Raw genomic sequence first — 12,763 nt, forward strand, 5'->3', positions numbered from 1 at the left:
CGTGTTGAATTCCAGGCTTAAGTAGAATAATGTGTGAAGACTGTCAGGCTGTCTGATCTAGTGAAAATACATGTGCTCCGTAGTTGTTTAAGGTTGACTTTGTTTTGTTTTGTTTTTCCTCTTTTGATGGAGCTAGGCTAACAGTTTGCCCCTGCTTCCAGTCTTTGTGCTAAGCTAGAGGCTAAACGTGTCCTGGATCTGTCTCTGTACTGGACACAGAGATGAAAGCGATAACCTGAAACGTGTCTGTGGAGAAAACGGAGAACAAGAGCATTTCACAAGATGTTGGACTGCTCCTTTTAAAAGTGAGGTACCACTTTAAGGCTGCATGTTTGATAGGAGCAGCTCCATAAAGTCACCCAATCCGACCATTTGAGCCTTTATGTTTACTCTTTGTCATAAGCTTTGTGCTTTTTTGCTTGAGGAAGAGCATATTCTAGTTGTGAGTAAGAGGTTTTCTTTCTGTTGACTTCATCAAGTTCCCAGAAACAAACAGAGCTGAGACGGCTGCAGTTGAATCATAATGATCTTCATGACAGCTGCAAGTGCTCTGTTTTTTTTAATTTTTTAATTAAAAAAAAAAAAAAATCCCAGTACAGTAAGCAGGTCTGGCGCACATGGGTGCAAATGTTTACTGTTTGTTTTACCTGTTTGGAGTGCCAGATGAGTGGGTTTAATCATGGTTGGCAGTGCAGGTCAGTCGGTGCACCACTTTTTAACCAGACTGAAATGTCTTTTCAAATGCTGGATTGATTAACTGGAAATTTGGTGCAGACATTCATGGTCCCCACAGGATGAATTGTAATGAACAGATAAAATATTCTTTCAAAGATTTAATTAAACTGAAGTTTACAAGCAGAGATTCATCAGCTGGAAATGATTTATGCGGCACTCATCTCTTCAGTTCAGTTGTTTGGTCTACACATGTGGCTCAGTTGGTGAAACAGACCTCCCAAAGCACCAGGGGCCAGAAGAAACCGTGCGCGTGCACAAACGCAGCTGGGTAGACTGCAAGAATAATAACACAATCAGTGAAATTGGCAAACAACCTAAATAAACAATGTTTTACTCTAAGATTACGCCTCGCACCTTATGTTTCGTGTCGTCATCATCATTTCACCTGCAGCTGGCTCTAGAAAACGGTGTGTGCGCCTGGTCTCAAGCGTGTGTGCGAGGCGCGCGCATTCTCACTGCACGTTCTTCTTTTATAAAAACCAGTCTATGTGTGGCAAATGGGTTACGCAGGGTCTTTGTGCGTACACATCGTTTATACTTCTGGCCCCAGGTGAAGTCCTGGAACAGAATTCATTGTCGGCCATGACCACTCTTTACCTCATACTCTGTGAGACGACTCTTATGCCAAGTCTTCTGCCCTCGCTGTGCGTGTAGTAGCATAGCTATGTAGCCGGAAAAACGCACTTTGAGTAAAACTTGAAGAAAGCAGATGGTTCTTACTGGAGCAATTCTGAAACTGTGGAAACACTATTGTATGAAACACAACAAATGCAATGGTAGTGATTTATAAATAAGAAACAGGTGAGATTCAATAAACCAGATTCATACAAAAGCCACAAGGAAAGTGAATCTGTACAGTAATGAAGAAACTGGGTTGATGAAGGTTTAGAGAAGCTGTCAAATTGTGGCAGGATCTGGAACGATGTAGACCACATGGTAATAGTTAGGGCTTTCAATAAAGTGCAGCAACTAAAGTTTTGACATACAGAGTGTCTGCATCAGATTCAAAGCTGCTGAATTGTTTGTTGATGTTTTTTTTTTCTTTCTTACAGCCATTGTGTTTTTAACGTGACAAACTCCCCCCATCTGGCACTGAAACAGGCTCTAAACTAACCTCACTAACTATAAAGCAGATCCAGTTTGAGCCCGGTGTGTTGTTTGCATTGAATTCCTTCTCTTTCTTTCCTCTTTTCCTGATTGTAAACACTAATCGTCACTCGTAGGACTCCCCCCTCCTAAACGAAATCCTGCACACGTTGGCGCAGGCCAAACGCTCGCCCGGCCTCGACGCACACGTAAGTACTGGACGCCTGCTGTTGGTGGGAGGGGGTGTCGATGTCATCCACCTTCGCCGCATGTCCCATCCAGTCCTCGTGTGCTTTGGACCATCGGAGGGGTGGGTGTTCGGGGTCCTGGGTCGGGGTCAGGGTCGCCCAGACGGCCTCAAGGTGTCGCTGTAGTTCGTTCACTCTATAACGTAAAACTGGAGTCTGAACGTGACTGAAGTGAAGCCAGAGCAGAAATCTTGAAACATGTCGTGTGGCTGGGAAGCAGCTGGACGATGAGAGAGAGAGAGAGAGAGACGACTAAATGTGGCACTCTGAAGTAAAACCGTGTTCAGTTTTAAAGACAAAGGCAAGTGTTGGTTTTTCTGTTAATGTTAGATTTATTTCTGTTTAATTTTAGTTTCCACTGCGCTCAGAAAGATGCATTTTAAAACATTATAAAATCCCTTTGCCGTAGGATTTGTTGTATTTTTGATTAGGCTGGTAGCAAAAAGTACTGTTAATGTTAAATGAATCTGCACAATTATAAAATAAAAAGTGTAAATATGCCACGGGGAAGTTGATATTTATATGCGGCAGAGCAGAGTCGTGATAAAAATGAGACGGCTTTCTGTTGCTTATCTTTTTTTTTTAATGCTCTTTCTGTAATAGTTCATAAACAGTTCTGTTTTTGACGTCTAATATTCCTTATAGGACAACGGAGTGACTGACAGACTTACATTTAATGAAGATCTTTTGAAACGGGAAAACTACAGAACAAAACAAAACACGGTGACAGGAGAGTCACTCAGCGGTGAGAATTCACAGAAGAGCTACAAATATTTCCAGAAGCCAAAACCCAAAGTTAGCCAGAGGACTGAAAATCTTTTATCATCTGTGAAGGAAATAAGTTCTTGCCACTGAAGGTCCCTGTCAGCGAATTCTGAAAAAAGAAAAAATTAAGTGACCTGGTGACAAACCTGAAAAACTAAACACTCAATACTGCAATGCTCCACTGTAGAAGATAATACATACAATTTGTTGGGATTCTCGCATTGTACACTACCTGCTGTCACAACGTAGTGATGAGTAGTTAATGTGCAGACAGATCCAACCAAAACGTTGACACATTAATTTAGTTCAAATAAGCAAGTAAAAATCAGAATTCAGCTTGGTTCATGCTGTTGGATGAAATGGGGGTCTTTTTTGTGTCCAGCTGCCTGGCGCTGCTCGGCAGGTTTCGCCTCTCTGGGTTTACGTTATGTTTTGGGCGTCATGTCAGCGACATGTTGAGGCGGTTCGTGCTGGGTTCAGGGGTCGTGGGTCATTGCGCTTCATTCATTTTGGTTCGTGTTGTCGGGTCTGAACAGTACACCTCCTGTCCTCAGAACTACGAGCAGGTCCACACTGGCGGACAGATAGATCGCAGATACAGGGTCGAACCGTGAAGCGTTTCTTGCACAGTGTGGGATTCACCCGGGGAAAATATCACAGCACAAAGGGAAAGGATAGTTGGAAATAGACAGTTGGATAGTTGGAGGTTTTTCATTGATTTGAAGTTTCATCCTCAATCTAAATTTTAAAGATGTGAAATGATGAATTTCAGGGATTTTTTTCTTTCTTCTTTTCTTTCTTTTTTCAACAATTTGGAGCACAGCTCTTCAGACTTTACTGTTTGTTTTTAAATGAACAGTGTCTGTGAAATATTTCACATCTACTGGATTTGATTCTAACATTGAAGATTAAACAGCAAAAATCAAGTAATAATGAAGAGGTTAGCGTAGCATTGAGACCAAAATAGAGAAAGAAATGAGTAATTATTATGTACACTAACGATACAATACAATAAAAGTGATGGATGATCTCAAAAAATGGCTCCCGGTGTTTAAGTCACCCTGATGTTTATTTAGTGGAATAATCCAAGCAAACACTGGTAAGGTACTTTTAACTGACATTTAACCAACCTAACGCTACAGCACCTTTAACCAAACTGAATGTTTGTACATTTCATTTTGACATAAACTTGAAAATGACCTCAACCAGCCTCCCTACCCCGGGACCCACCTCACTAGTTTGTGCTTCAAAATGAAAGTTTTCAGTCAGTTTTGGAAAGTAAGGCATCTCATCTTCAGTTTCGCTAATCTGACTCCTCGTCTCGCAGCTGCGACTGTGAACAGACTTTTTCAGTTTCACTCTGAGAGACTGGAGCTGTACTGATGTTCAGGTCCTTCATGGTGGTGGTTCATGTGGATTTCAGTTCTGGTTTCTGTGCAAGTTACAGTCCTATTTTGACTCTTTAGGTTCCTGTGTGTGCTTTCATGTTGTTATGATCTAAAATGCATCGGTCATCCTCCCATCTGTTCGTGTTTTAAGTTGTAATGCAGAAATAACTGAACGTTAAATAGAGATGTAATGACCTGGTGTCCAGAGCAAAAGATCTGAGGGAAGTTTGAAGTATTTGTACCAGCTACAGGTTGTTCTTGTTCCTTTGTGTGACAATATACAGCATATTTACCTACTTTTCACCACTGTGACCCATTTATGTAAATTCTCACTATGAAGCTTTTGCCATAAACAAACATCGTCCACCACTTGTAGCTGAGTTTGCAGCAGCTGCGATATCTGCCGGCTAAAATCAAAATCCAGAGCCAGAGCAGACACACAGCTCATAGTAACATTTGACCAGATTCACCTCCGGTGGTAAAGGTCACGCAGAGTTCAAATTATGTTTGTGTCCATCTGACTTCTGAAATTTTTTAATCAAATCTAGTGCCTCTATACGGTGTAATCTTTCCTAGACAGCTCATTGTAATGTATGGCAGCAATTAAGATGAATTACTGCTCACACGTCGGATTTAATTTGCAGCTTGAATCCTTGGTATGCAAGTCTGTTGCTGCCAATATTAGAATAAAATCATTTAAACAAATATCTTCTTGTGTGCACATCCTGCACGACTAAATAAAAAAGCATTAAATTAAATTTAAAAAATGAATCAAACGCAATGATCCTAGATAGAAAAAAATTAGCTTTAGAGGTGTCGGTAGGTGGATTTTGTTACCTTTGGACTGGCTGTAGCTTCATATTTACTGTACTGACATTAGAGTGGCATCAATCTGAACATGTGACTCTCGGCGAGAAAAAGAGGAAGAGGATTTCACAAAATGTCAAAGTGTTGCTTTAGCAACAGCTGGACGCATCAGTGCTGCCGAGTGGCTGCTTCAAGAAAATCACAGATCAGACTGAGGAGTTTCTGCCTCTGGGGATCCTGAAGGTCTAAAACATGGGGCCGAGGCTCCGATTAAAAACCTTCTAAATTCCTCCCCATCATAACTGCGAGTTACTAACATTTCTGTCATTTACCAACTCACTGCTCAGATCATACAGCGTTGGATCAGACTAGACGAAACTTTAGTGATGCCTGTAGGAAAATATATGATCAGATGCTTTATTTAATCAACTTTTCTTGTGGACCTTGCTTTCACGACTGTGTCGGTGTTTTATTTGGACAATTTTTAAATATGCGGCCCAAGAAATTGGAAACTGCTATAGCAGAAGTTCATGGGGGTTCCAATATAATGGAACAAGTAAACAGCATAGGATGGAGGATGGATAGAATTGGATTTGATAAAGAGGGAAAAATGATGTTCACTGCAAAAAGTCTCATATTCTGTCCTCAAACCTTCAACCAAAGAGTTTTTGGTAATAATATGATAATAATGAGTCACTGGAACTTTCACAGGAGTTTTCACATTAGTTTTCTGCAGATTAGTGTCACCAGGATGGATTACAATCAGGACAATTACAATGAATAAAATCTTACAGAATTCTGTATAAACTATGCAGAAAGGTATATGTAAATGTAAATAAAATGTAGTAAACAAACTGACAGAGTAACCAACAAAACTGAACTTCAATATAAAGAGCACGTAAAATATGGGTGCACGTGAAAATTACGAACATACAAGGGATGTGCAAAAGTAGATCAATGAGTAAATACCCTGTGTGCAATTTGACAATAGAAAATTCAGAAGATACCATCAGAGTGACATTGTGGAAAGAAAATTTCGGTACAAAATGCCAATAAGAAAATAAAGACAAATAACGAAGTTACCGAAGTGTCGCTAGACAAAACCACAGAGTGCCAACTATTAATGGTGCAATAAAAAGCTGAGAAGTCGTTCCGTCAGGTTGATGTTAGGTGCTTTGGAGTCTACACTGTCACAAGATGGCTCTTAAATATCAGCCACGCGACCGATTCATTGAACTGTAAAATGTTCATACTTGTGATTCCCACCTGCCCGCATTCCCTCGTCTCCTGCTCCTCCTCCTCCTCCTCCTCCTCCTCGCCATTTGGCGTTGAGTCATACATGCAATAACAAGCAGGTAGTGTGCTTTTTAAAGGAGCAGTGCCTGAACCCAAACTGAAACTGTGTCCGGTGTCAGCAGTGCGCTGACATGTTGCTTGCTTGTATTTGAGACGAGGTTGCAGTCTGACGTTTGACTCCCAGAAACTGGAAATGTTTCACTATTTGCTGACATTTTATTTACTAAACAATCAACCATTAATTCAGAAAATAATAGGCAGATTAATCAATACTTAAAATAATCTTTAGTTGCCGCCCTAGTAACTATTCCAATCAATCGTTTGAGTAGTTTTCCAGGAAGAAAATTCCCCAAATTTGCCGGCCCCATTTTTTAAAAAATTCGACAATTTGCTGCTTTTCTTTGTCTTATCACAGTAAAGTGAATCTTTTTGCATTTTGGGCTGTAAATTCGACGAAACAAGTGATTTGAATATGAGTATAAGCTGTTGGTAATTGTGTTGAACCACAAAAAGACTTCTTAATTGATCAGGATTAAAATGGCAGATTAATCTATAGTGTAAATAATCATTAATTGCAGCCCAATCATTAATTTTTTATAACTAAAAATGCGACTTTTAATTCAAAACTTTCTTAGGTAGAAGCTAAAATAATTGACTGACTTGTTTTCAGGTATCAAATAAAAAAGCCTTATTACGAAATTGTGTTAAAACTGTGAGAAGTTGTGGGTTTGTTAAGTTATTCTTTAATTTAATGATCTGTAAAAACGACCTGCTTGTTTTCAATTACGCAATCATACGGTACAGGTATTATAGCGTTGCCTTCACGTGCTACCGGAAAAAAAGGGGTGTTTAGTAAAAACGTCTGTGAACAACCATATTGAAGCGCAAACAGGACTGGATGAATGGGAAGCTTATGAATAACGTGTGTGTGACATTATTAGGAAACACAGTTTTTATTACATTTCCCCAGGCACTACCGTAGTACTACATGTAACACATAATGTGTTGTTGTTTTTACTGATTTGATTTATTATACGTTCTTGGGTGTTATTTAAAGAAAGCCGTAGAAATAACTCGGTTTCCTTTATAACAGTAATTGTACTTGGTTACTCCCACACCTCCCGGTCATTATTGCCCAGGGTAAAAATGTCTCGAGGTGCAGGAGGTGGGTTTTCCCACAGCTCTTGAATGCGGCAGCGTCAGTCTGGAGGAGCGGTGTTCAGTGAGTCCTGCCCGCGCTGAGCTTCGGACACCGGGGTGACGGAGGGCCGGGGGAGGGACGAGGTGGCTCTCCGGTGAGCGCACGCTCTGTCGCCGGTAGATAGTCGGTGTGTGTGTGTGTGTGTGTGTTAATGTAACCTCCTTTCGAAGAGAGGGACATAATGAAACCGTGAGTAAACTGCTCGGCTGGAGCTCGTGCAGCGGGAGTGACGGCACGAGATGAGATGCTGATGTTCCCGGGCTTTACTCCCGGCTTGAAGCGATGGACTGCATCTGTATTGTCACGACTAAGGTAACACCTGGAAAACCTCATGGATACAAACACTGCAGAAGGCGACTTCACTGAATTTTAGGTCGGTGTAAATTCGGCATGTATCCCATCCTCCAAACGGCGTTTATTTCAATAAGAAAATTAACTTTTTGAAACGGTTCCTTTCACATTCCAACGGTCTTTTCGCACTAAAATAGCGCAGTTAACCAAAGGAGTCTGGTAGTTGTGACAAAAATGAAAGTGAAGTTTTGTACGGAAATATAATGAATCTTTTTGACCTATATCATTGACGAATTTAAGAGAAGACTATCGACATGTGAATCCTTTTACTTTGTACTCTTGCAGTTTTGTGTTTTTGTCGACATGTAAGGAATTGTTCATTTGTCGTATTTCTTAATAGGAGTTCGGCGCCACCTTTTCTCCGGAGAGCGCAGGAATCTGCAGTGTATTAAGCTGCTAAATTTCTTTTTTAACGTTTTGTCACTACTACAGACACGTTAGGTAACTACTAAAATAAGGTAACGCAGTTTGATGTGGACAGCTCTTGGTTATTGTTTTGTTTGATTGACGGGCTACTATTTTAATCCGTGTATTGATTACTAACGGTGGGGGGCCGATTATCAGCTAATTGTACTCACTTTATAATGGCAGTACGTGATGTGCCCTTGACCCGCATGTGTTTTAAACAACTTTTTCAGTTGAACACGAAATGCTTGATGGTTTTAATAATGACTTCTGAGGAAACTTGAAAGCTCAGCATCCCGTTGGCCATTAGCTTCCCTTTTGCTAAGTCACATTATTGACCTTTAGTCATCCAGAAAAACTGATAATGCTCTTTTATTATCGAAACCTCCTCTTTCTGAGGGCTGCAGTGTATCTTCAGTGTAGTTCATGAAGAAGAAAAGGTTCATTTTTCAAATGTTTTCTAATGGTTGAAGGTGTTTTCAAGGGGCTCTGACAAGATAAAAATCTTCAGGTGACATTAAAACATTTTTTACTTCATGAAACGCATTAGAGCTGAAACGATTAGTAAATTTATCAGTTAGTTGATCATCAGAAAATCATCCAACCAACTATTTTGACAGTGGATAAATGGTTAAATCTGCCTCTGCCTCTTCCCCCTCTAAAACTCACTGTAAGGATACGATCTTGAGCTTCTGTCTGGCTGCTTTGACCTTTGACCTCCCGAGTGGGGTATTGAATGCCATTCTGTGCTCACTTGTCAAGGTGCATCGTTTTCATCCATCAGAGTTTAAATAATTGGCAACTATTTTGATAATCTGTTCATTTGTTTAAGTTATTTATCATGCAAAATTGCCACACACTCTCTGGTTCCAGCTTTTCACATGTAAGGATCTGCTTTCTCTTCCGTTTTTATATGATACTAAATTGAATTATTTTTTTGATGTGAACTGTTGGTCAGATAAAACAAGTAGTTTAAAGGCGTCCCCTTGGTCTCTGGGAACTTGTGATGTTCATTCTCCACTATTGACCTGACCTGTTATTGACTAACAATTAATCAATTAATTTAAAAAAAAAAGCATCCTTAATCGATGATGAAAATAATTGTTAGCTGCAGCCCTAATCAAGAGTGCTCAACTGCAGCAATGACCCCTTTAGAGCATTAACTGTCCCTTTCACTGCGACCTCACTGTGAGTCACTGCAAAATGAATCTGTTAAATGGCCAGAGATGGTTTGGAAAAGAGAGGGGCACCACTCTCTTATCTATCAATTCGATCCTTAAAAAGTCAGAGAGGATTGCATCTTCTGTGCTTTTTAATGAGATTGACAGAGTGATTATTGCCAATAAATGATCAAATGTTAGCTCTCCGTTTAAGTCCTTTTCAAGCCCCGCAGCTTACGGCATGATAGCAGTTGTTTACTGTGTAAACAGAAGTAGTTGTAGTAGAAGTAGTTGTACTTGAAGCACATCACATCGATAAATGTATTTCTCTGATCTGACTTCTGGAGCATTTAGAATCCAAAACTACATAAGTAAAACGTCTAATACTAGAGACCATCATGTGGATAGGATCACAGCAGCCGCGACTTTCCGACCCGTGAGTACTCGGTAGTCAGTACTACATCATTACAGGAGTACTCTTTAGTCAGTACTACATCATTACAGGAGTACTCTTTAGTCAGTACTACATCATTATAGGAGTACTCGGTAGTCATGGGTTGGTCCACACCCATCTTGGAACTCACCTTCATTTTGATCTCAACTTCATACCTGTAAAGTTCTGTGACTGTATCTTGCACAGTTGTGACGTTATCGTGGTGAAACATGTCCGCAGAGCAGCATGTTTGATATTTGTAGCTAAAAAAAATGACCGAACTGACCATAAATGGTCATAGTTAAGTGACTGATTATTGATGTAAGTTTTTTTTTTTTTTTTTTTTTTTTTTGAGGCGTCTTCATCTGTAAATTCAACAGACAGACGCTGACTCCTCTGGGGATTTGAACCAACAACCTTTATGGTGCTTGATTCTTTTCCCTGCAGCTTTAATCTACCCCCCCCACTCACCCTCCCACAGACAAGGTGTCAGAGCCTCAGGTGAAGACTGTGTGTGTGTGTGTGTGTGTGTGTGTGTGTGTGTGTGTGTGTGTTTGTAGGGCAGCGCCTCAGTGTTGGGACTATTTTCAGCTCCTTATTAACAGCGTGCTGCAGCTCTGTGGCTCAGCAGGACCAAGCACGGTCAGCTCAGTCTAAATACAGCTGCTCTGCTGCTGGTCATGGTCTTGCAGACACGCTGACAACTCAGGAGTCGTCCACACTGAGGACATGCATCTGAAGACACAGGTTACATCTGAGAAACCACTTCTGTTCACACCAGATCTGAAGGTTTTCCTGCGGGTTTCAAATCATTACTTTTGTGAGAACTGAGGATAATAAATGGTAAAAGTGTTTACTCTAATTTTCTGCTCTTTCATGCGAAATGGTTTGATCCTCTGTATTTCAGCCTGTTCTCTTACCAGTTTGAATAGGTACAAGTGGTTGTAAGAGAACTGAAGTGTGGAAGGAAAATCTGTCTTGTTTTGGTGGTTTGAGACACGGGAGCTTTGTAGATGAATGTTTAGTTTGTGACTAACTTCTGCACTTGATGTCCTGCTTCAGGGCCGCAACCGAAGATTATTATTATTATAATAATAAATGTACTACTGATCATTTTCTCGATTGATCGATTCATTGTTGGGTCAATGAAACATCAGAAAACAGTGAAATGTGGCGATCAGGATTTCCTGGAGCCCATGGTAACGTTAAATGTCTTGTTTTGTCTGACCAACTGTCCAAAACCCAAAGGTATGTGATGTGAATTCATGCGTTCTGAGAACCTGGAGCCATCAAACGTTTGGCTTTTTTGCTTGAAAAACAATTGACCGATTATTAAAATGGTTTTCTGTCGATCGACTGATTGATCGGTGAATTGTTGCAGCTCTGTTCCACTCGTTGAATTCTGCTCCAATTACGTGATGGAGAAATGCAGGTCTGATAAAACCACTTACCCAACTGTTTGCATTTCGTTCAGAGACCTTTCACTCTGCTTTGTTCACACCTAATCCTAAAAAGGTGGATCCAGTTACATCCCTGTAATCAGCTTTTTCCCACCGAAGTTGGTCCTAACAAAGATGCACATGCACATACAGAGCCACAGTGTGCAGCAGCTGGAAGTTAAAGGGATAATTAGTCGTTTCTAGCAAATGACCATAAACAAAGCTGCAGGGGCTGATGGGAATGTTGATCTGCTGTTACCTGCGGAGATTGCTTTCTTTTCTTTTTTCTTTTATTTCATAATGATAAGAACAGCACTAATGATAGCAGTACATGCTGCAGCAGTTTTACGTTATTATTCCAGTCTGTTGGTAGATGAACTCTTCTCTGCGCTGATCAGCAGCTCACCGCTCCTCTGGGAAAACGTGACTTAATTATTTATGTTAATTACAGGCTGCTGTAGCTGAAGGCCATGGTGAGTTATAGGATGGGACGGCTGCTGTCATGTTTGCTTCTTAAGTGTGTTTTAAAAAGACTTTAATGAAAACAATGAACATGCAGTCATCCTCACCCTTTGGGATGGTTAGTAACGGTATTTTATTTTTATTATTTTCTCCTTTTTATTTTTATATAATTTTTGTCTATGTATTTCTAGATTCATGTAATTTGTTTTTTAAATCTGTTTTTATTTTGGTGACAGTATTTTATTATCCTTTTATTTTATTTTTGTGTTATTTGGGAGTTTATTTTCTAAAGTTTATTTTATTCATATAAAATTATTTTTAATTTTTTAGCAATGTTTTATTTATCATTTTTGTAATTGTAATTTTATTTTTTTACCAAATTTGGTAAACTGTTTTTATTGTTTTAATCTTATAATTTATATTTAATTTTTAAATATTTTTTTATTTTGTTTATTCATAAATCATTTTATATATTTTTAATGCTTTTTTTCAGACTATTTCACTTTGTTATTAAACATCAAAAAACAATGTAAGCAACACAACAATTCCTGCAATACAGAATATAGTATAAATTCAATGCATTATCACATCAGGTGTCTGTTCCAACAGGATTAAATAAAAGTATCTAAATAAACATAATGTCGTGGTGTTGGATTAACGATGATCCAATCAGCTGCTTGGAAACACTAGAAACCTCTGACCCAAAACCCTCCTCCGGCTCTGGAGCGGGAAGTCTGTAAACCTCATCACATGACACTGCTGTCATATCTGTCACCTGGTCGTGGGATTGGACATATTTTCTCTCAGCTTTAATTTGACAGCGGGGACAGAGGCATCCTCCAAGACACGCACATGCTCACAAACAAAAAGACTGTTGATGTGAAGTGACAGGAGGCATAAAGAGAGAAATGGTGAAACTTCAATACAAGACTAAAGTGGAGATAAACACACTGAGCAGCCTCCTGATTTTGGGTGTTTCTGATCAAA

The 12,763-nt window shown here is 39.7% G+C and overlaps 1 protein-coding gene across 16 annotated transcripts in view; it reads left to right on the forward strand.

Moving 5' to 3' along the window:
- Window positions 1-12,763, forward strand: part of LOC120799598 (disks large homolog 1-like) — a 129,555-nt gene that overhangs the window by 24,401 nt on the left and 92,391 nt on the right. The window contains exon 1 of one of the 16 annotated variants that reach the window (XM_040144805.1): window positions 7,601-7,838. The exons of the other annotated variants lie outside the window; for them this stretch is intronic. Within the exon in view, the coding sequence (XP_040000739.1) occupies window positions 7,809-7,838 (30 nt within the window). The 5' untranslated portion in view covers window positions 7,601-7,808. Of the gene's footprint in view, window positions 1-7,600; window positions 7,839-12,763 lie in introns of those variants that run through there. 16 annotated transcript variants of the gene reach the window in all.

Source organism: Xiphias gladius, chromosome 15 (genome assembly GCF_016859285.1).
Source record: "Xiphias gladius isolate SHS-SW01 ecotype Sanya breed wild chromosome 15, ASM1685928v1, whole genome shotgun sequence".
NCBI lineage: Eukaryota > Metazoa > Chordata > Actinopteri > Istiophoriformes > Xiphiidae > Xiphias > Xiphias gladius.